Consider the following 24,070-nt stretch of genomic DNA (forward strand, 5'->3'; position numbering starts at 1 on the left):
GCGGCCATGTTGCCCACGCCCCCTCACGTTTAGCCACGTCCCCACGCAGCAAACGTCATTTCGTCATTCCAGGCTACGCCCCTATCAGTCCCGCCTCTGTCCCCGACCTAGGCTCAAATCTCGCCCTGACCACGCTTCCCCTGCGCCGGAGTCCACACCAGCTCTGCGCTCTGGCTACACATCTCCTGTCGCTGCCACGCGCCTGCACGCGAACTTGCCCACGCCTCTGCCCTCCGCCTGCTCCACCATGTTTGTTACGCCCGTCAGAGCAACAAGGCACGCCCACACGTAAGGACCAGGCCCCCACGTTCGAGGCACGTCTCTGCGTTCCAACTACGTCAGGTCCCTACTTCCCTTTTCGCGCCACCTCCCCTGTCCGTCACTACTCCGCTGCCTGCCTTTCCAGCTGTGGCCACTCTTCCACGCTTCAGCCAGTCTGCGCCTCTGAGCGCAGTTCGTTTCACATACCAGTGATCATCCAGTCACAACTATTCTGCCTACCCTACCTCCCTCCCTTGGGCCCACCTCCTTACTCCGCCTAAAGTATGCCGACCCTCCCGCCAATTCGAATATCTTTTTTTACACCCTTGGGACTACGCCACGCCCTTCACGTAAGGGATAAGGACAGCTCGTTCGGGTCACGCCCCTGCGGTACGCCTGGGCCACACCTCTTCCGCTAAGCCTTGTGCCTGCGCTCCTCACTGGCGGGGCCGTTCCCGCCGTGGCTAACCCCTTCCTTTCTCTAGGAGCAGGCAAGACCCGTCTGGTCCGCGTCACATCTCTTCCTGCATTCCACACCTCTCCTTTCTGGCCAGTCCTGGCCGTCCTCCTAGGCCACGTGCCACAACCCTAGGGTCCTCATTGGCCACGGGCATCCGGCGCATGCGCACTTGCCCACCTTAAGTTCTGGCCACGCCTTAGGTTCCCAGGCCACCCACTTTTGGTTCCACTCTGGTCACGCGTCTGCCGCCAGTTCCACGCCCTCTGCGCTCCTTTTAGGTGAGAGACTTGATTCCGGGAAACCACGGAGGAGTTGGAGGGGCCCACCGGTCTCTGGAGAGAACTGTCCAGGTCCTGGAACCAAATGTCCGCGGCATTTATAGAGTGAAATGAGCCTGCGGATCTCTGATCCTCTCTTAAAAAGTGACTTTCTCCATGTATTTCCCAACTCTAAACACCACAACTCGTTAAGCAAAAACCGAGTAGGAAACAGAACTGATGGGCCAGTGGTGAAGCAATGTTCCTTCTAGCTAGGTTTCATGTCCTTTAGCCCGACATGGAGATCAACTGGAACCATGTTCCCTCCAGCCCCTCAGCGAACTTTAAATGCTAGGGAGATGCATGGAGTAAGCACACTCCTCTATTTCCTGATGTGTCCTGCTGATGACTTTTCCTAGTTGCTTGGTGCTCTAATGCTGTCTAGGTCCTGTCGAGACACCACCACATTCAGACCTCTGTTTGCAGCCCCCTGCTCCAAGATTACTCTTTTTTACTCCCTCCATGCGCAATTCTGGGTTCACAGGAAAAAAGTGAGGAGGTTATTACCAGCTTTTCTGTCCAGAAATTTCTGAACGGACATTCTTGGAGGATGAACACTTTCCATTAGCCATTCATTCATTCATTTACTCAAGACAGATTTATCAAGTATTATGTTCCAGTAAGAAATAAGACCCAAAGAGATTACATACTGAGCTTCCCCAACTCAAGTTTGGATGGCACAAGAATTGAGAAAGTTAAGGATGGTGTAATAAAGGAGTTGATAGGTGGAAAAGGACTTGTTAAGTGCTGGTTTGTTGTTCTAATTAGCAGGAGTATTTTGGGGCAGCAAACATAGCAAGCCACTTTTATAGCAGTTAGTACAGCTCCCTTCACAATAAATTTTCAATCTTCATTTAAAGTATTCCCTTTTCACTTGTATAGAGGACTACAATTTTTCCCTCCATGGCAGTGAGATTTACTATATACACTTCTACATATGCCAGCAATCAAGATTTTATGATCACATATAAAGTGTAAAAGTTCCCTTCTCTTCCCGCCTTCCATCCACTTCTGCTTTGAAAACAGTGGAAGTTTCACAATACTGAGCTACAAGGAGCACAGAGTAAAAGACAATTTTCAACAAAACATTTTTTATTAAGCTCACCCTGGCTCTGAGAACTCTATCTCATTTATATAAAATGTTTCCAATGCTAATCATTTTTTGCATGAAAAATTAAACACACCGGAAATAGGGCCAAGTGCAGCCTGTGTAAATTACTGCATTGATTTTTATAACATTATTTATAGCATTATTTTCTCCCAGATGATTTGAGGCTGCATACCAAAATATAGGCAACACTGTATAAAATAAGTATTATAGGTTAAGGAACCAGAGGGGAAATTCATGGAGGTAGAATAAATAATGTAGCCAATGGTGAGATTAACACTGATGCACACTTTCAGATCCAGAACAGTTGTTGAAGGTGGGCAAGAGATCTCACTCTAAGCTTTCATGGAAAACAGGAGATAACAAGTATTTTAAAGTTTTACAGTGTTCATAAAAACCAGTCAATCAGGATTTTGTTTGCTTTTGCGAAGCACTTTTTTTAAAAAGTAATTTTTAGCACCAAGGCAAATCCCAGTTCCTCATCATGATGACGCTGTGAGCTACGTGGGAAATAAGTGTCATATGTTGTTACACCCACATTCCCTCAGTGGAAACTTGGCATAATCACAAAACACAGGGCACTGAATCAATTTCATGAACCATCCAAAATTTCCTGTTCAACTGAGTACACAGCTCCACAATGGTCTGGTTTAATTCAGGGTAGCATTTAGATAATCTTTCCCTATAATGGCGCATAAGCTTCAGCTCACATGTCAACTCCCATTTATTCATATTAGTTGGCTGAATAGCTCAGTTGGGGTGGCTGAGTCCGTGCACAGAAGGAAAAAGTTCTGAAATAGATAAAAAAAATTTTGTCATGGGTGTGGAATGAGCAAATGGCTGCAAACAACAACCTGTCATCTCTGATTTGTAGTAATAGGGATCTCTTGTGCACATCTTTTAGGCTGTCCACAAAATCATTTCTCATAAGACTTTTGATGAATTTCAGACAGTAGAGGGTTCAGCATCATCACTGGCCAAAACTTAGGAGCAGAAATTCTGAGATATTGATTAATTCATATGTCTTTAATATTAATGGGAGCATATAAACTAGAAGTGATGTGGTCTGATCCCGCCCCCGCCCCCAACCTTTATAGAGGTTGGCAAAAGAAGTACCTATTGTCAGGGCTAAATGTGACTGGGTGACCTCCAGCTGGCGAGCAAATCAATGATTAAGGATGGAAAATACTATTTCATAGACCATGGCTACAATACTGTTAGCCTAGTAAAAAGAGAAAATTGACTTGCCAACTCATGAGAAAACTCTTACACCTGAGCAACAGTGGAACCAGCTAAACCTGTAATAGAAATGTCTTGCTTTTACTACATGAGACCCGTTATAAAGTATTAGTCTCTGTGCACAAGATGAGACACACAGACACACCATTTAAGAAACTGTCCTTTACATTGCTACTTTAGGAGCATAAAGTTGGCAGAATTACACTCACTCAGTTGGTCTGAATTAATTTTTATTTCCAAACAGTAGTGATTAACTTTCTCTGAAGTAGAAAAATGTTAACTTGTGAAGAATAAGACAAAGTTCATAATGATTATGGCTACTGATTAACCTACAAAATTTGATGAGCTTTTCGAATATCCTTGCTTAATATGGTTTCTCATCTTAAAAAGGGGATATGATATGGGATGGAGACAAAAATATTCCACATTATAGAGTTCCTTGCTTACCAAGGATACTGGAAATTGTGTGTGTGTGTGTGTGTGTGTGTGTGTGTGTGTGTGTGCATAAAAGCAAGCATACTATAAGATTGTAACAGCATCTGTTCTATGTTCTAAAATTATTATTAAAATAAGCTCGTTTATCTTTTTCTTAAGATGGCCAATGAAACATAATTTCCTGTTTTTTGTAGTTGTGGGCACATAGTGGGCTGCCAGTCCAACAGCCTATGATTGGTAAATAAAGGGCACATTGGAAACTCACTGTCAGGGAATGTCCTTCCCATCTCCCATTGTCTTTCTCCCTGTCATTTACAATAAAGCCATTCCCACATTGAAATCTTCATTAGCCTCTCAGGACCATTGTTGGAGAATCCAAACTCTCTGTCCTCTTAAGATCGGAGCCCAACTTGGCTTTTCAGATGCATCTACACTGATGCTCCCTCCCCCATCTTCCTCTGAACCACTCTACCAGCAAGTCCCTGCTGTTGGCCATATCCTGTATCCGTCCTTTGTGTTTGTTTTCAGATTTCCTTAACTTGGATCCGGTGGGTTTTCATGTTTTATTTACCTTTAAACATCTTGCCATTGTTCCACGTCTGTCTTGATTATCATTGAGAAACCTTTCTTTTATTTTTCTTCTGTTACAGTTTTATAATTGACTTGTCAAATCCAGTAACTTTTTATCCTCTCTTTATCCAGTGTTCACAGCATTTTGTTCACAGCATTTTGTTCACAGTTGTACATGCATCTATTGCCATCATGATTTACTTTTGTGTCCTACAAACTTGTAAGTTCCTGAAGGGCAGAGACTATATTTGGTTCATTTTTGCATTTCTCATAGCTCATGAATATGATAGTTGAAAACTGAGTTGACTAATTTGAATCATAAACTGAAGTTCTAATAAGCTTGTGACTGGAAATTAAGTACCATGAAATGCATTGCGATGTGTATATTTTTACATTCTTAGCCTTAGAAAAACCACACACACACACACACACACACACACACACACACACACACACACACACACACACACACATTTGTCTCCCTTTTTTCTTCTGTTCTTCCATGTGTGGGTTATTTCCATTAACTCAACTACAAGAAGAAAAGAGTTACCTAAATGATGTTTTTAAAGTTTGTGGGGGTGTTTCGCAGCATCCCTGGCCTCCACCCACTAGATGCCAGTAGAAATCCTCTCTTCTGCCGTTCATGACACCTAAAAATGTCACCAGACGTTGCCAAGTGTCTCTGGAGCACAAAATCACCCCCAGCTGAAAACCACTGAGTTAAAATAGAACTTATGCACAATAGACAAAAATAGTTTGTCTCTCCATGCATCTTAACACTGACAATTTAAAGAGAATAAAATTACTTTTGCTACCTAATTATACTGAAAACACTGTATAAATTATTAATAATACAAACACCTTGATATTGTTTATTATATATATATAGTATATCCATTTTATTACAATTTAAACAAGGAAGGATCTCATTTATTAAAATTCTACAACATTTAGAAAATCATTGAGTAGAGCCATTTAATTAAGATATTAAAACGTCCAAAGGTGTGCGTGTGTGTGTGTGTGTGTGTGTGTGTGTGTGTGTGTTTGAGACAGAGTCTCGCTCTGTCACACAGACTGGATTGTGGTGGCACAATCATGGCTCACTGCAGCTTCAATCTCCCTGGGCTCAGGTGATCCTCCTGCCTCAGCCTCCTGAGTTGCTGGGACCACAGGTGCATGCCACCAAGCCTGGCTAATTTTTGTATTTTTTGTAGAGAGGGGGTTTCGCCATGTTGTCCAGGCCTGTCTTGAACTCTTGGACTCAAGCAGTCTACTTGCCTCCCCCTCCCAAAGTGCTGGGATTACAAGCATGAGCCACCACACCCAGTTGCAAAAAGTGTGAAGTTTTAAAATCATACGAAGTTTCTATGTTCAATTATTAAAAGTTTTAATTGATTTCTTTTAATGTGTTACAGCCAGATACATTTCTGAAAATCCAATAAAAATATACAGAATAATGTCACATTTGAGATGGTTTTACAGTTTACTAATTTTAGGAGCTATATATTTACTAAATTTCTGTTTGTGATAGTGAAACAAAATAACCAGGGTCAATTTTAAAAGAAACATTTGTTATCTCCACCTCTTGCTTTATTGCAGGTGAATGGAGCCTACGTATGCTCACATATTTATACAAATCTAGTGAACTTAACAAGGGCTCTTGCATGAATCAGAAGAACGACACATATGTTTTCTTTTCATGTGATCTCATATTCTATTTGCCCCAGAGCGGTAGATCAATAGTTATGTGCTCAGAAAGTGCTTTTCAAGAGTGTTGTGGAGTATAAAAAACACAGAGAAATCAATTTCGTTTTCCCATCTCAGGAGACTCAGTGCCCTTTTGTGTGGCTCATGGCAACAGTCATCTGAACTTTTAAATCTACATGCTCTAAACTCGGAACATTTGGAAGTAAACAGTAACATATTCAGAATGATTGAAACTGCTTTATTTGTCATCATTACCATGGTTACTAATAAATTATGAAGCTCCCATATGTGAAACTGCCGAAATGAGCATTTTATGAAGCAATTTACCCATATATGAAGGCTCTGGAAACTTACTACTTAAAATTTGTGCATTAAGACAAGCACTATATTCGTACAAGACTTTGAAAAGTATAAGAAAATATAGTATGTTGAGAGGCAAGAATCCTAGTATCTAGTTCTGTTTTCCATTTATTTTACTGAGATCTCCATCAAACTATTTAGCAATGAGTTTGTTACAGTATGTAACCAATATAAATAAGATTTATGAATCAAAAAACAGAAAGAATTGCAAATTATATCCAAGATCATCTTCTTTGATTAAACAAAAAATAGATAATATAATCGAAATGAGAAAATTAATACATGTATTAGAAAATATAAAGAGAACATAGCAACAAAAGTAGATATTTTGTGGGAAATATTCTATAAAGTCCATGAGAATACTAGAAAATCTTAACAGAATATTTTCTTGGAAATTGTGAACAGCCGAAATGGACTCAGAAAGAGGTATAAAACCGGAAATAAATGATCATGTAAGAAGTGAAAAATTTTTGAAGAACTCTTCCTCTAAAACACACATGGTCCAGATCCTTCATCTGTGAACTCTTTATTTCTTATACATTATACGTATTTCTAAACATAGACAATGTTAGAAATCTTTCTGTATAATTTTCAAGATGGTAAAGGCTAGGGAAAAAAAAAAAACCTTCAAGAATCAGCACTTGAAAAGGAACCTACGTGATATTCTTTTAAGAAAATAGGTTTAAAAACCATAGGGGAAAAACCAGGAATTAATTCCAGCAGCATGCTAAAAATAAATTTTTAAAATGTTTTATCTAAGAATTGAATCAATGTGAGAAATGTATTAATGTAGTACACCAAATGGTAAAAATTTTAATAGTGTAAAGGCAGTTGATAAAATGCAACACCAATTACTGAGGAAAATAATTTTTTGTAATTATAAATATAATGCTTTTATCACATGACACATCATTTTTAAAGCCACTTGCCAGATTCCATGGAGGAGCAGCATTCCCATTAGAGTAAAGAAGAAGACAATGGTGCATCTTATTCCCATCATTATATTACTTTGTTCTGATAGTGCCACTGCAATGAGAAAAAACAACATCCCACAAGAACATATAAAGAGATCCAAGGCTAAGGAAGGCACATTCTAACTATGAAAATATATTAGCATTGGTCATCCATTCTGGTAGTAGTATGGATGTTTTCTACTTTTTTTTTGCTTCTCTATATTATCTATACAGAATTTCTATTGCTTTTTTCAATCACTTTTAAAATGAGAAAACGAATATTGAGAAATCATAATGAAATAAGAAGAGATTATCTTCCCTTTTCAGATGAATGGCTTACATTGACTAAAACTCAATATTTCACTGTCTTCGATTCTAGTTACATAGATGACTAAAAGGTTATGAAGAAATTTGTCACTTTTAAGAAATGCAAGACTAAAGGAAAGCTGAAGCAGACTTCTATGTTTCTACTCTAGCAGCTGAGGCAGGAGGGTTGCTTGAGCCCAGGAGATTGAGGCTGCACTGACCTAAGATGGTGCCACTGCACTCCAGCCTGGGCGTCACAGCAAGATCCTGTCTCTATAAAAACAACAATAACAAACAACAACAAAACACAGTTAAGTTCAACGAAGATGACAAAGCTGCATAATAGCATGACCCCAGTTTTGTTTTTAAGAAGAAATGTACATATATTTACACACAAAAGCACAAGGCAGAAAGGTATATTCCAAATATTTAGAAAACATTAACATTGGTCATTCGTTGACACTGGTGGAATTACAGGTGATTTCTACTTTTCTCCTTGTGCTTCTTTGTATTTTCTAAAAAGAATTTCTATTGCTGTTTTTAAAAAGATGATGCAGCAAACATTGAGAAACCATCATTCAAAAGAGATTGTCTTCTCAAATGAATGACTTACACTAAGACTCAGTGTTCTATTGTCTTCAACTAAGTAAAAGCCAAAGAAAGCCACTTGATACTTTTATGAAGTGTAAGGCTAAAGGAAAACTGAAGCAGATTTCTTATTTCTCATTTATTTGTTTATTTTTGAGATGGAGTCTTGCTCTGTTGCCCTGGCTGGAGTGCAGTGGTGCAATCTCGGCTCACTGCAGCCTCTGCCTCCCGGGTTCAAGCAGTTCTCTGCCTCAGCCTCCCGAGTAGCTGGGACTACAGGCGCCTGCCACCACGCCCGGCTGATTATTTGTACTTTTAGTAGAGACGGGATTTCACCATCTTGGCCAGGCTGGTCTTGAACTCCTGACCTCATGATCCACCTGCGTTGGCCTCCCAAAGTGCTGGGATTACAGTTGTGAGCCACTGTGCCCGGCCGCTGAAGTAGATTTCTATGTCCTTAGCATATCTTTCTTCCTTGATGTAAGTAAAATGCTTTGTTATAATCTCTATGTGTATTGACTTTTCCTTCCCATGATGACTTTATCTAGTTTAACATTTCCCAAGATGACTTCATCTAGTCTAGTTTTATTTTTTTCAGATGTTAGCTAGGTGAGCTCTTCCTTCTGGAAATTTCCACTGCACCTAATACAGTGACATTTCTAGGATGGCTGCACTAAGTTGTGGCTGCCTCTCCTTTTAGTACAGCTTTTCCTGACTCCGTGTCCTTGAAACCAAGGTGAAAGAGATGAGAAAAAGCTTCCTCAGCTGGATTTAGCTGACAGACATGGGTCCTTTACAATAAAATACCATCCTTACAAGGAGGGAGAAATGATGTGTTTCTCAAAGTGCTGCAGAAGTCTCATTGTTGATATTTTCCTCATTGTTGCTTTGGAAATTCAATGTTTCTATTTAACACCAGGGTCACCCAATCTAATTCTGCCATTCATGATTTTCGAGGAACGGGGTGGAATTTGGGGACTGAATTTATGAAGAGGCAGAACGGTAGAGAGGAAAGCCCTGACATCAGCCTCTGGGCGGGGCATTGATTGGCACCTGTGGAATGCCCACTGGGGAAAGATTCTTTTACACTCATTATCTTAAGTCTCAGAGCATCTCTGGGGTTTTGTTGCAACTTCAGGGTTCTTTTTTAACTTTTGTTTTAGGTTCAGGGGTACATGTGCAAGTGTGTTATACAGGTAAATTGTGTGTCACATGAGTTTGGTGTACAGATTATTTTGTCACCCAGATAATAAGCATAGTATTCGATAGGTAGTTTTTCGAGCCTCTCCCTCCTCCCCTCTACCCTCAAGTAGGTCCCTGTGTCTGTCGTTCCCTTCTTTGTGTCCATGTGTACTCAATGTTTAGCTCCCACTTATCAGTGAGACTATGTGGTATTTGGTCAATTCCAGTTTTGACCAATGATGACCAGAGACGCAGAGCAGTTGGGTGTGGTGGAGACAGGGTTCAAGTGTAAGTCAACCCAGCTGGTAAAGTGACACCCATCCCACTCATCCCATTGCTGCCAATGACTTCAACGCTGGAGCCTCAGTTCCCTCCCATGTGAGATGATGATAACAACAATTGTGAAGTGTCTGAGGATTAGAGAAATAACCCAGTGAAGGTACTTCAGAGTGGGTAACTTTTAATTACTGTTGTATTGCTGTACTGACCAATGTAGTCAGTAGCCACTTGTGCCTACTTAAATTAAATTAAACAAAAATTCCATTTCTCAGCAACGCTAGCTTCATTTCCGGTGCTCAGTGGCCTCCTACCTCTACTAGCTACCATATTGGATAGCACAGATACAGAACATTCCCATCGACACAGAATGTCCCTTGGACAGTGCTGCTGTGTATCATTAACTTTGATTTAATTCAAGTGCCAGACCTCAGGGGTAAACACAATCATTCCCTATGTGTGAATGTGCAGGTACGTGTGCAGTTTTGTTATATAGGTACATTGTGTGTCATGGGAGTTTGGCGTACAGATTTTGTCATCCAGATAATAAGCATAGTATTCGATAGGTAGTTTTTCGATCCTCTCCCTCCTCCCACCCTCTACCCTCAAGTAGGTAAGAGGAAGCTCTGAAGCTCTCCTGGGATGTTCACCCGCTGTGGTGAGAGTCAGGTGAGGCCCTTCACGGAAGGGCACCCTTTGTTTACCGGAGAGAAAGGAGTCACGTTTGTTTCCTGAATGAAGATAGTCTGTCTATGAACCAGGTATCCTAGCCCCGAAAAGGTGAGAAGTGCATGCCAAGGAAACCTCTAGACAGGACTCAATTCTTCCCATGATGCACCTAACCAGAGAATCGCAGAAGGGGTCGGGGAGGATTCCAACTGTGAGTCAGCAAAGGAGACATTCTTTTGAGGTAGAGTCAGGGTGGGGAAAACCATTAATCTGTTTTCCAAACAAGTTTTCATAAATAACTGACAGGAGATGGGCTGTTTTTATGGAAGTATTAACCCAAATGATGGGTGTTAATCATTAAACCTTTTAGGTGGTGGCTCGCTTGTTTCTCTGATATTCTAATCCGGGTCACAGAATGGCTAAGGCAGATTTAAGTGCAGCGTGGATTTTTTTTTTTCTCACTTTGCCTTGTGTTTTCCACCCTGAAAGAATGTTGTGGCTGCTCTTTTTTCTGATGACTGCTATTCATGCTGAACTCTGTCAACCAGGTATGTAGCCTTGAAACTTAAAAATAGATGAACAGTTTTCTACATGTTTGACAAGTCGTTGACTGAAAGAACTCTTTATTTTTCTAAATCTGCAGACATGTTGTGGCTTGAAAGTTGGGGTGGTGAGTGTTTAATGAGTTTGAAAGAAAATATTAAACCGTCTAAGATGATTTAGGTTAAACTTCCAGGAGTATTTGGGGCAGTTTAATTGTAGTTCTGTGTTCCATTAGTTTGAGTTGCATTACATATTAGGATTTTTCAGACTCTGTTTTGGCAGATCTTAATCATCATATACTGCTCTTTCTTTTTTCTTTCTGGCAGGTGCAGCAAATGCTTTTAAAGTGAGACTTAGTATCAGAACAGCTCTGGGAAATAAAGCAGTAAGTGGAGCACCTGAGTGTTCTTTTAAAATTTTGTTTGCTAATAACACTGTGCTTTCTCTAATAATGGGCCTGTCTGCATAGTTACCTTAATCTTGAATAAATTATTTCTAAAGACCTCAAATCTGATCTTCTCTTAAAGATAGATTATAGAATAATATGAATTTTTAATAAAGTAGGTTCGCCTAAAGTATTTAATCGGTGATGTATGCTAGACAATATGTGAAGTTTTGTGCCACACAAAACAACTTAAAAAACCGGCATCTCAACTCGGGATAGTGAAGCCAAGTGGCCTGACTCAGTCGCTCAGGTCTAGACTGGGTCTACTCCTCACCGTTGTGGTCATTTGAATTTTGTTAGCCTCGATTTTGTACTCATTGAAAAGAAGGGATGGTTCTACCCACATAAAGTCTTTCATAGCACAAAAAATTTCCAATTCGAACATGAAGTTTCTTCAATTATTCTCAATTATCAGAGTAACATACGAAATATATGCTTATGAAATAGAAGTTTAAAAACTAGTCATAGGGCCCATGTGGCTATAGGAATGGTGAAGATCATTGAATTAAAAAGACAGTATTGTCTAATTCTAGTTTCAGTTTCCCAGTGTGGTCTGCAAAATTTTTTCCCCAATAGAAGTTGGTGTTAAGATGTCTCAGGCTGGAAACAGAAAAAAGAGTGCTAAAGAAACTTAGAGGTATTCTGTTTGCAGGCCAATTCATCAATTTGTTATTTTATTATTTACTCAATGGGTAATGATTGTTGTAACAGCCAGCATTTATTGAGAACTTATCTTACTTTCTAGCTGGGGCTCTTCTAAGCACCTTACTCCTATCAAATCATGTAGCCCTCACAACAATGCTTTGAGGAAGGTAGTAGTACAGGTGTTCGTATTCCCACTGAATGGATGGGAAAACTGAGGTTCAAAGAAATTAAGTAACATGCTCAATATTTCAAGTCATCAAGTGGCAGAAGTAAGATTTGAGCCCAGGCGGTCTGAGTGCAGAATCCACTGTCTCTACTAGTGTGCATGGTTGGCCGTCCCAGTATCCTCTAATAGCAGGCACCATGCTGAATGCTGGGATGTCATGGTGACTAAGGCTTGACTTTACCCTTGTGGAGCTTATAGTAGTAGTAGAATCGGTAATCTATTAAATATTCAGTAAACCAAATGCAAATGTGCAATCTTGACAAGTATTACGGGAAGAATTACAAGGGCACTTCAGCTTTGTCAAGGGCCACAATACCTGGCACTTACTGTGACGTCTGAAGCATGAGTTGAAGTGAACGAGGAAATGAAAGAAGGAAAGGCAGAGGGAACAGCATGTGCAAAGGTTTATCACAGGAAGGATCTTGGTGAGAGTAAAAGTTAGAAAGAGGGCAGAAATATCTGGAATTGGGGCAATGAGGAGGAACGTGGCAGGTGATGAGCTTAGAGAGAGAGGAGCGGGAAGGCCAAGGAATATGTGGGCTGTGTTAGGGAGTTTGGTTTTGAGATGTAGGGAGTGTTCAAGAGCATCAAATGCTGTTGAAAGGCCAAGCCAGAAAGCGACTGAAAAATGCTGATTGTGTTAGACAACGTGGAGGTCAATGGTGATTTTAGAAAGAGCTCTTTTCATGGGGTGGAGTTGCTGGAAGACAGGTAGTGGGAAGTTAAAAAATAAATGAGTGGTGACCATGTTGAAACAGATGTGTGGACAACTCCTGGGAGAATTTTGGCTGTGAAGGGCAAGAAAGAGACAGCAGTAGGTAGAAGAAAGGAAGACTGAGTAAAGTGGTTTGTTTTTGCTGTTGCTTTAATGGGAAAATGTTGAGCTTGTTTAAAAGACAATGAAGAGACTCCAGTCAGAGTTAAATACACAGAAAGGAGGGGAACTGATATTGTTTAGATCTGAGAAGGGCAGAGGAGAAGCATTCCTAATGTAAGTGACGGAAATGGCCACTGATAGGCATAGTTCTGTCTGGCACTTCAGGAGAGGAGGCGGCTAAGACATGTGTCTATGGAGGAAGTGTTGTATCTTGATGTCAGGAGGATGGGAGAGTTGAAATTGATGAGATATATCTATAAATTATGAAGCAAAACCATTTAATGAGAGTGAGGTTTGAGGGAAAACTTTGGAAAAAATGGTAAAAAAAAAACAAAAAACAAAAAACGTTGACCATCAGTTCTCTCTCTAGAGAGAGGTTTGAAATAGTTATGTGACCCATGAGAAAGAGAACTGGTGGTGAAACCTTAGGGATTACCAGGCAATTTGGGGGTAGGTCATCATGAATTTAGAGTTAAACCAACTAACCTTGTTTTGTAATTTTCTCTAGTTATGCCAATAACTTACCTAAAATGTGGGGTTAGCCATGGTTTGAGTGTTTTTAGATGTGTGCAAAAAGCAAGGTGAGCTGGGACATTTAAGGTCCTGGCACATGTTATTGAAATGAAGAACCAAGGAATCTGAACTGGTAGATAAATATATGCAATTAACTTGTACCACTTGGTCTGTGAAGCCACATGTGGGATATAAAGATGTGTTCAATTTCACATTGAGCACCTATTATGTGTCAAGTATATGCACAACAGGTAGGTAAGCTGCTATGGACATTCTTATATATGTGTTTTCCATATGCTTTCTTTTTTGGGAGTATTTACCCAGGAGTAGATTAATGGATCATAAAGTACACAAATGTTTAGCCTTAGTAACTCTTACCTTATCCTCTCTTAAGTTGTGCATTTTCTCATTAGTATATGTGCCCAATTCCTTTTATAAATGGAGGCTGTCTCTTTGAAGTATTTGAATGCCCTAGGAGAAATACACTACATCCAGTGCACAAGCTTTCAATCCTTTCACACTTGCCCAAGATAAGTTGGTTCCACTGGCAGGATACCCAACCCAATCTAGAACTGCATCAGTCCTGTTCTGATCTAAATAGCTTGGAGCTTTGTTCTGTGACCAAAATTGGACTCCTACCCAGCCAGCTTAAGCTCTTGTTTTTGAGACGGACAAATGGAAGAACAGGAGATCAGGTCAAGTTGTTGCCAAGATCTGAAAAGCAACTGAAATTCATGTCCCAGGGAGAACTGGCTAACATCTTTGTTTTCATTTTCTGCACTGAGCTTATTATTCTCGTTTGTTCTTGAGCAGGCTTATTCCTCGTGTCTGCATTCTGTTAATAAGCCTTCCCTGTCTGAATAGTGTTTCTGCACTATTTTTAATCAGATCCATTTCTTCTTCTTCTTTTATTCATTTATTATTAGGTTAGATCATAGCTACTCTTATTCTGAATAAAACTAATTTTGGAAACAAATGCATTATCAAAAACAAAGAGCTATGCCATGAATCAGTTACTTTTAAACTTTCATAGTATAATATCAAATGAAAAGTTCACATTGAAAGATTGAAGGAGCACTTCAAATAAGACCTAAAGTTGACATTAAAATGCAGTATTTAACATTTGCATGTGAGAAAAGTGATTTTTCCATTTCCATTTTCTGTTGTTGTTGTTGTTGTTGGAGACAGGGTCTCACTCTGTCATCCAGGTTGGAGTGCGGTGGCATGATCTTGGCTCACTGCAACCTCCACTTCCCAGGTTCAAGCAATCTTCCTGCCTTAGCCTCCTGAGTAGCTGGGACCACAGGCACATGCCACCACGCCCGGCTAATTTTTTTTTTTTTGGTAGAGATGGGGTTTCGCTATGTTGCCCAGGCTAGTCTTGAGCTCCTGGGCTCAAGTGATCCACCCATCTTGACCTTCCAAAGTGTTACAGGCTTGAGCTCCACTCCTGTCCCCCTTTTCTGTTCTTTATGGTAGCATCTTACAGCAGAGTTACATAAAGTGGTACTGAAGGAGAAAACGGTGAAGTGGAAGAAGCAACTGAAGAAAGTTTAAGGTTCTATGTTACAGAGACCAAGGCAGGAGGATCACTTAAGGCCACACATTTGAGACCAGCCTGGACAACACAGCAAGACCCCATCCCTCCTCCTTTCCAAAAAAAGAATATGTTATGAAAATATTTAGGAGAAAGGAAAAAGTACAGCACAGTCATAAACCTTATCCAGAGAAGGTAACTGGGTAATATATTTTTTGTTGTTGTTATTTAGGAGTCATTTGTTTTTACTTACTATCCTCACTGCCACCAAAGAGGAGAAAGGCAATAACGGAAAAATATGTTTCCCCATCCCAGAGTGAAACTCCAATCCTGACAATGTCCTAGTGATATACTAACCCCCACCATCACCAAGTTCTTCCCCTCAGCTTTTGCCACTTTCTCCCTTCCTGCTTCTGCTTTAGTTGCTACCTTCCTTGGTGGTCCTTAAACAGCTCAGTTTTTTTTTTTTTTTTTTGCCTCAGGCTTTTTGCATTTGCTGCATTAAGGAGCAGAGTGAGTCAAATATACTATATTAATTTGCTAGGGTTGCCATAACAGAGTAATGCAGACTGGGTGCCTTACACAACAGAAATTTATTTTCTCTCAGTTCTGGAAGTCAAGATGTCACAGGATTGGTTCCTTCTGAGGGCTGTGAGGGAAGGATCTGTTCCAGGCCTCTCTCTTTGGCCTGTATGTAAATGGCCGTCTTCTCTCTGTGTCTTCATATCATCTTCCCTCTGTGTCCAAATTTCCTCTTCTGAGGACACCAGTCATAGTGGATTAGGGCCCACTCCAACAACTTCATTTTAACTTAATCACCACTGCAAAGACCCTGTCTCCAAATAGAGTTAAATTCTGAGGTATTGCAAGTTAGGACTTCAACATGACATTTTTTTGGTGAGGACAAAATTCAGCCCCTAATATGCACACACATTCAAGTTTCTGGCTAAGAAAATTTTTAAAAAATTGTACTGATGTTAATAAAGGCAACTGGGAGGGAGTTTATGAGGGAAAAGAGAAAGGGAGGAAGGAAATGAAAATGGACTATATATGGCCAGGATGAAATGTCCAAATGCCCTGTTTGTTGGCTGGCTACTGATGCTGCAGGTTCTTAGGAAGATGGTGCAACAGCAGATACACCAAACTTAGAATGTCCAAGAAACCCTACCCCAAACATTATGGGGATATAATTTATCATGGTCTCCAGTATCTAATGTATGAGAAAGCGGGGTGTGTGTGTGTGTGTGTGTGTGTGTGTGTGTGTGTAGAGAGAGCGAGAGGGAGGGAGAACCACTGTGTGTACAGTTAGAACCAATGGACCATATTTGCCCCCATACACTTTGTTTTCCTTCTCTTTCAGTATGCCTGGGATACCAGTGAAGAATATCTCTTCAAAGCGATGGTAGCTTTCTCCATGAGAAAAGTTCCCAACAGAGAAGCAACAGAGTAAGCAAATAATGAGAAATCTTAACTGATTATTTACAGTATTATTTGAGATAGTGCATTATTTCAAACCTTGATCTTGAAAATATTAAGGTAATTTTTCGAAGAGATTCACATTTTTACTAAACTTAAAAATAACTTTTATAATCTAACTCATCTTATAGTTTATATCATGTTCCAACAATGCTCTTTGTTTAATAGGTAATATGAAGATAAATATCCCTCAAAATTGCAGGTATATATCCTAAGCTTTCTACATTTCTATTGTGTGTGTATATATACATATATGTATATATAATTTTTCTTGCAGATAGATACCAAAGAATTTTACTCTTATTTTGAAAATAACCTAAGTGTGTATAAGTTCTTTTCACTCTTGGTATTTATCATAGTACCTTGTTTATTTTCTTAAAAGCACTTAATATGACTTTTAATAATTTTATATTTTTGTCTTTTCTTCTGGAGGAATCTTCTCTATGATGTTTCCTTCTTTCTCTATTTGTGGTGAGGGTAACATTCCTGGTCTGTCTCTATTCCCTTCTTCACTCCTCCCCTTGAGAGGTAAATTGACTTATGTGATTGGTGAGCTGCAAGGAGAACCTGGGCATGGATTCCTTTCTCCTTATGAGGTAGCCATCCCCAAATGATAGCAGGCATCTCTCGTACAACTCCCTAGCTAAGTACAGAACCAGGCCCTGCATGCACAGGTGCATACACCCTAAGGCTGTACTTGCGGTTTGCAGCTGAGGAGCGTTTAGATTAGTAGGTGCCATGTTATTTGGGGGGTTAAATATTGTGTGTATTACTCCAGTACAGGACAATACCTGCCTCAGTTATGCTCTACTTGAGACAATGGAGGTGAATATATTTATTTCAGGATTTTTTTTAAATTAGGAAGAAAATTTGCCCGCTGATTAAAGTCATATCCTCCAAACTAGCCTTTTATTTTGGTCTCCCATCTGTACAATGTTTTGTCTTCATTCTATAATAATTCAAGGCCCAGTATAGATGATTACTATTAATTGGTCTCCCTCACATCCATAATATCTGATGCATGGGATATGAATATAAAGAATGAAACAGAAGAGTGGAGTTTGAGGGAGCAAAATGAACACATACATATTTGTGTATACCCACATGTGTATTTTTAATATACATATTTTAAATAACATATTAACATGATTTAAAAAATGAAAAGAAGGTATATAATAAAACAAAGCCTCGCCCTAAGTTCTACTCCTGTTTTATAGATCTTAAAATTATATATATTGTACTTCATGCCATTAAACTGCAGCATTCTTTCACAACTATTTATAATAACTTTTTTCAATAAAAATAAGGTGATTACATTACAAAAAATTGAACAGAGAAAAAAATAAGAAGAAAAGCCACTGGTTATCTCACAATGGTAACCCCTTAAATATTCTCTTTATATTTTCTTCTAGCCCTTCTTGTAAGCAAGTTTTATACATTGCTGTGTTCATGGCACTGTTAGTTCCTTTAAATGATCACGTTTCACCTAGTCCATGACTAAGTTAAATTAAGTGTTTCCATTCTTAGAAAAATTTAATTTAAATATATAACATTTCAGATTGATTCTTGGGAGTTTACCTTTAAAATATCTTCCTTCAGAATCTGGAGCATTGTAGGAGTCTGTGAATATCTGATCTAGTTTATTTGAAAGGTTGTTTGACTTACAACTGGGCACTGGGGCTGAGTGCAGTGGCTCACACCTCCAATCCCAAAACTTTGGGAGGCCGAGGCAGGTAGATCACTTGAGCCCAGGAGTTCGAAACCAGCCTGGGCAACATGGGCAACCTGGTGAAACCTCGTCTCTACAAAAAATGCAAAAATTAGCTGGGCATGGTGGCACACACCTATAGTCCCAGCTACTTGGGAGACTGAGATCACTTGAGCACAGGAGTTTGAGGCTGTGGTGAACTATGATGGTGCCACTGCACTCCAGCCTGGGCGACAGAGTGAGACTCTGTCTCAAAAAAAAAAAAGAAAGAAAAGAAAAGAATTGGGTACACTGGATACATATTGGGTTGGTGCAAAAGTAATTGTGGTTTTTGTCATTGAAAGTAGTGGCACCTTCAACAAAAGTAGAAGCTTTTGTTGCCAGTGTCAGTTGTAAAAATCAAAACTGCAAAGCTAGACTGAGGATCAGTACACATTTTTCTGTAAAGAGTCAGGCAGTATGAGTCCTGGTGATACTGCTATCAAGGGGATGAATTGACAAGCGAGATGTGTTTAAGATGCAATTCAGCTGCTGGCCTGGATTCCACATGCACTGCCATATTGGAAGCTGCACCCCTACATGAAGAGCTATGGGAAAGGGCACCACATAATGCAAGATTGGATTGAAAATAGCTTTGCGGAGAGGCTGCTTCTCTTCAGTGTGGCAGGTGGATGGAAGACACCAGTAGCTTGGCATATGGGTTAAGTTTTAAAGCCGCCTTCCAGAAATCTTTTGGTGCCATTGTGGGCAGACTGAAGGAGTGTGGCAAATATTCCTTTCCAGGATAGCTTCAGGATCCAAGTTTTGGGAACTGGCTGTTTCTTGTCTCCCCTGCCCACCATTGTTTATCCACTAATATTGCAGAAGACTGTAAAGTACAAAGAATAAACCAAATCACACGAATTAAAAACAAAGATATTCAAGTAATGAACAGAATAATGAATAGTCTCACTTTCATCCCACCTTTTACCCAGGGCGATATCTACAACATCTCTTATATCAAGTTTGATCACCACCAATGATACAAAGCTCATTGTCTCCTGAGCATGCCTCTTCCTATTTGGAAACATACAGTTGGCATATACTTACAGTAGAAGCTTGCTTGGCTATGAAAAAGGAAGTGATGTCTTGTTGGAGAGCTGATCTGGTCCAGTTACCATTACCGCAGGCAGGCAGTGGAAGAGAAGCCAGGGATTCCCTAAGAGGATCGGAGAGGATTAGGGTGTGGGCTTGCAGAGAGGGCTGTGGCATTTCCACTCCCTTAGGACTTGAACAGGGCTGGGAATGGGTTCCTGTGCAGATTCCCCAGTGCAGCCAGCCAGGGTGTTGACAAGTGAGTTCATGCTGATGAGTTGGTCCCCATTCCTTACAAGTGATGATGTGTTTGGAGTGATATTCTTGTTTGCATCCCTGCCTACCTCAAGTCAGGTAGAGAAGTGCTCATAGAGGATACAGTTGTCTTTAAGAAGGGAGACTGGCATATTTTTTTCTGGAGGGATGCTCCCCAACTTACAGACATTCTCAGGACCCCCTCAAGTTGCCACTACATAGCAGTAGCTGGAGTTCTAGAGAATATGATGGTGTCCCTAGCAACTGAGAGTGTGCCTGGAACAGAAACTGGTGGCTACCTCTTAGCCGGAGAAGTCTCATGGTGGAAGGCTGGCTTGAGCGCCTGTAACTGGGGAGAGAAAGAGAGCAGTTTTCTGAGCAGTCTGTACTTGAATATATTCCTGGGGCCAAGCAGGGGCTTTGGAAGGGAACAGGATAGAGTCACTGCCTATTGGGCCCATGTCCTTAAGTGAGACAGGGCAAGGCAAGGCAGCAGAGTGAGGCTGGAGGCGTACACCCCTGGAGGCAGAGCTGGGATGGGGTGGAGGAAGTCGGTCAGAGCATGTCAGCCATGTCAGGGGAAGATGCAGTGCAGAGGTCCCGGGAGGGGCCCCTGAAGGCTCCACAGGAGCATTCTGAGTGGAGAGCATCTGGACGCCCGCCACCACAGAGGACCCCTCACAGCAGGGGGAACCACAAGGGCCCTGGTCCAGGAAGAAGAATTTGGCCTTTCCTTATCTATCTCATGCCCCCATCATCTTGCTTTCCTGTCCCTAAGCGAGGAGAATGAAGCATGGTGGAGGGGAGCACAGGCAGGGAGGGAGTGGAGCCCGGAGCAAATGGCGGGAGCCCGCCACTCAGGTGCCTGCTCTGGCCAGAACGGCTGGAAGGAGAGCAGCTGTAGGTGAGAGGCAGGAAGGCAGCTTTGGTTAGACTGGCCTGGATGCCTTAGTAGCTGGAAGTGACAGGAAAGCCACACCATCTGCCCCAGATGCTGTCAAGAGGCGAGGAAGAAGGAGTGACAGAGTGCCCAAAAGGAACAGTGTGAGCAACATCAACCTCTTCCTTCACTGCTGTCCACGAGGCCAGCCTGTAGAACTATGTTGCTGTGGCTGGAGCCACAGGATCAAGTGACCTCTGCTGAAAGCCTGCTATGTGCTGGGCACTGAGATTCGAATGAGGGCTAAGACCAGGTCCCACACTGCACCAGGCCCACACCCAAGAACCTAGCCCTGGTAGACATTGTAGAAAGATAGACCAAATGTGACAGCCACAAGACAACTCTTTCAAAATCATCATTCACAGTTTCTGATATTAAATGCTTTTTTTTGCTATTGCTGTATTTTTTTTTAGAAGCAGAATGAGAGATAGATGGAAAAATGAAGTTAAGAGAAAGCTCTGGTTTCATTAGTTGAGGTTACTTGAGGTTTTCCTGGAACTTGGATTGAAGATGGCAACCAAGTGTTTTCAACTGTTTACAATATGATTTAGGCCAGATTTACTAAAACAGTTTCACAAGAATTTTAAAATGTTGAAAGGAATTTCTAAGGAAGCTATAATCTAATCCAAGGTTTAGTCTAATTCCCAGGTCAACTGGAAAGTTAATATGCCTAGTTTACTCAAACATCAACTTTTAGGTAATTTATCATTTTTAGCAAGAAAGGTAAAGTCTAACTCAGGCAAGTCTTTCTCTTTCTGAGTTAAATGGTGTAGGACATGTAATGGATTTCTCCTTCTGCCTAATTATTCAAGGATAAGTCTTGTGATCTAAAAAGGAACAACGTGCTGTTGTATCCACGGTAAGGGGATTAACGGTCTTGTGCTTGTAAAACAGCAGCCCAGCACCTATTTAGTCCTTTTGATTTCCAGAAACAAGAGCCAGATTCTTACCACTCTTTGGAAGCAATTGGCCCTGTCTGGCGCCATTGATGAAAAATGGCAGTGGAGCCAATTCTTAGAGAAACCTTCAGACCAGGGCTTTCCACACTTGAGGAAAAAGAGTAAACATTTTTACCTCTTTTTCATGATTTGCTGAAAGAAGTCACTTATGTATGAATTAATATAATTTCTTGGTAAAAAAAATTGGTCAAAATGATTATTAAAGTGAATTCAAATAATTCCACCAGCCCACTGGCTGCTCTGAAAAGCCATATTTGCATTGTTTCTGGGTTTGGCTTCCAACTTGCTGCAGCCACACCCGCGCTTCTCGGACTCTGCATTATTGCCAGTCCCCAAACTCGGTTTCTTTTTAGTCCACTGCATTGGTCACTGGTGTGCCCCACCATATTAGATGCAACTGTGGACACCAGCTCCAAGATCATCACCAAGATCTTAAAAGAGAAGAAAGAAGTTGTGGAGGAGGCAGAGGAGGGAAGAGATGGTCCCGGTAATGGGAACGCTAATGAGGAAAATGGGAAGCAGGAGGCTGACAGTGAGGTAGAAGGATAGGAAGAATATGGGGAGGAAAAGGAGGAGGAAGAAGGTGATGGTGAGGAACAGGATGAAGATGAAGATGAGGCAGCTGAGGCTGCTATGGGAAAATGGGCAGTTGAAGATGCTGAGGATGACAACGTTGATACCAAGAAGCAGAAGACTGATGAAGATGACTAGACTGCAAAAAAGGAAAAGTTAAAAAAAAAAAAGAAAAAGAGAAAAGGCCACCGTCATCCATTCACCCTGTCTCAGAATCTAAGTGAAGTCATCTTTAAGTAGAGAGGCCTGCCGGGCAACGCCACCTTCAGGTGACAAGCACTCTTCAGCACCCAACCCAAACCACAAGAATTTGCAACAGGGGAGGAAAAAAAAGAACCAAACTTCCAAAGCCCAGCTTTTTTCCTTAAAAGTACTTCAAGATAAAAATTGGTTCCTATTTTTTATTTACACTGTTTATTTATTTATTTATTCATTTTGAGATGGAGTCTCACTCTGTCACCCAGGGTGGAGTGCAGTGGCGCTATCTTGGCTCACTGCAACCTCCACCTCCTCGGTTAAAGCATTTCTCCCGCCTCAGCCTCCCAAGTAGCAAGGATTACAGGCGCCTGCCACAACGCCTGGCTAATTTTTGTATTTTTAGTAGAGACGGGGTTTCACCATGTTGGCCAGGCTGTCTCGAACTCCTGACCTCAGGTGATCTGCCTGCCTCAGCCTCGAGAGTCCTGGGATTACAGGCGTGAGCCACTGCGCCTGACAATACTTTTCATTTTCATTGTATATTTTTGTACATATTGTTAGGGGTCAGCCATTTTTAATGCTGTCAAATGATCAAACCGGCCGTCAGAGCTTTCTCCGTCTTACTTCTGACTTTACTTGTGGTGTGACCATGTTCATGATACGGTTCAAAATAAAAACAAACATTGAAGAAAAGCAAAACAACAACACCAAATCTTATTCCGAGTGTTCCAGTATCTTTTTTTATGTATGAACTTAGTGGTACTATAAGTTTGTATGAGATGGTTAAAAAGGCCAAAGATAAAAGGTTTCTCACTCCCCTCCCTGCCTTTTTTTTTTTTTTTTTTTTTTTGGTCTGTGAAGTTGCTGTTAATTTTTTTGGCCTCTTTGATGTATGTGTGAAACAATATGATGAACAATAAATTGGAATTTTGTTTCACTGATTTGCTCTAACAACAGCAAAAAATAATTCCATTGGACTCATTCATATTTAAAATCTTGAAAATGTAGGATTTTTATTGAGTTGTACTAATGGCATTTCAGTTTATTTATGACATCAAAACATGCTTTAAAAAGACATATTTAGCTCAAGAAATGCTTGTTAGTCGATCAGCTTTTCATTCGGTACAAATCTTGGAGGACATTCAATGTAGTCACATTTGGAAGAAAGGCCATGGAGAAGTCACATTAGTTGCACATAATCTATAATTGGAAGAAATTTGTGTCCTTTGATTCCTTAATACATAAATTACAGAACCATGTACAGTCATTCTTCATGTTACTTCCTTTTTAGCACCAACTTTCTGCCCTCACATTTACAGTTCTTGGCTACTTCCATCTACAGTATATTCAGGATTCTTCTTTTACCAGAGAGTTCTGTGTGCTCTTTTGTTGTCTGAGTATTTGTAGGTGAGTAGACAAAGTTTTGGAAAAGTAACCTCCTTCCTTCCCTGCCTCTCTTTTCTGTTATTACAGCCCTGGACCAATTTATTTCCTCAGTTTGTCTCTCTAGGAATGATGTCAGAAGCACTGAGATGTTAACCTTTTGTCATCCATCCATTTGTCTCCCCAATCACTTACTGAATGGTCCACGTGGGCCAAGCTTCAGGAATGCAGGGTCTTACAGCACAGGACAGACTTGGGCCTCATGTCCTCATGTCCCAGGGCACAGA

General features: G+C 40.7%; 1 protein-coding gene and 1 pseudogene across 1 annotated transcript in view; both read left to right on the forward strand.

Moving 5' to 3' along the window:
* The first annotated feature begins 10,836 nt into the window (after window positions 1-10,836).
* Window positions 10,837-24,070, forward strand: part of CLTRN (collectrin, amino acid transport regulator) — a 37,885-nt gene continuing 24,651 nt past the window's right edge. The window contains exons 1-3 of the mRNA XM_011735210.2: window positions 10,837-10,979; window positions 11,301-11,359; window positions 16,578-16,663. Of these exons, the coding sequence (XP_011733512.1) occupies window positions 10,847-10,979; window positions 11,301-11,359; window positions 16,578-16,663 (278 nt within the window). The 5' untranslated portion in view covers window positions 10,837-10,846. The remainder of the gene's footprint in view (window positions 10,980-11,300; window positions 11,360-16,577; window positions 16,664-24,070) is intronic.
* LOC105478159 (prothymosin alpha-like) lies at window positions 20,768-23,230 on the forward strand (annotated as a pseudogene).

This window comes from Macaca nemestrina, chromosome X (genome assembly GCF_043159975.1).
Source record: "Macaca nemestrina isolate mMacNem1 chromosome X, mMacNem.hap1, whole genome shotgun sequence".
Taxonomy (NCBI): domain Eukaryota; kingdom Metazoa; phylum Chordata; class Mammalia; order Primates; family Cercopithecidae; genus Macaca; species Macaca nemestrina.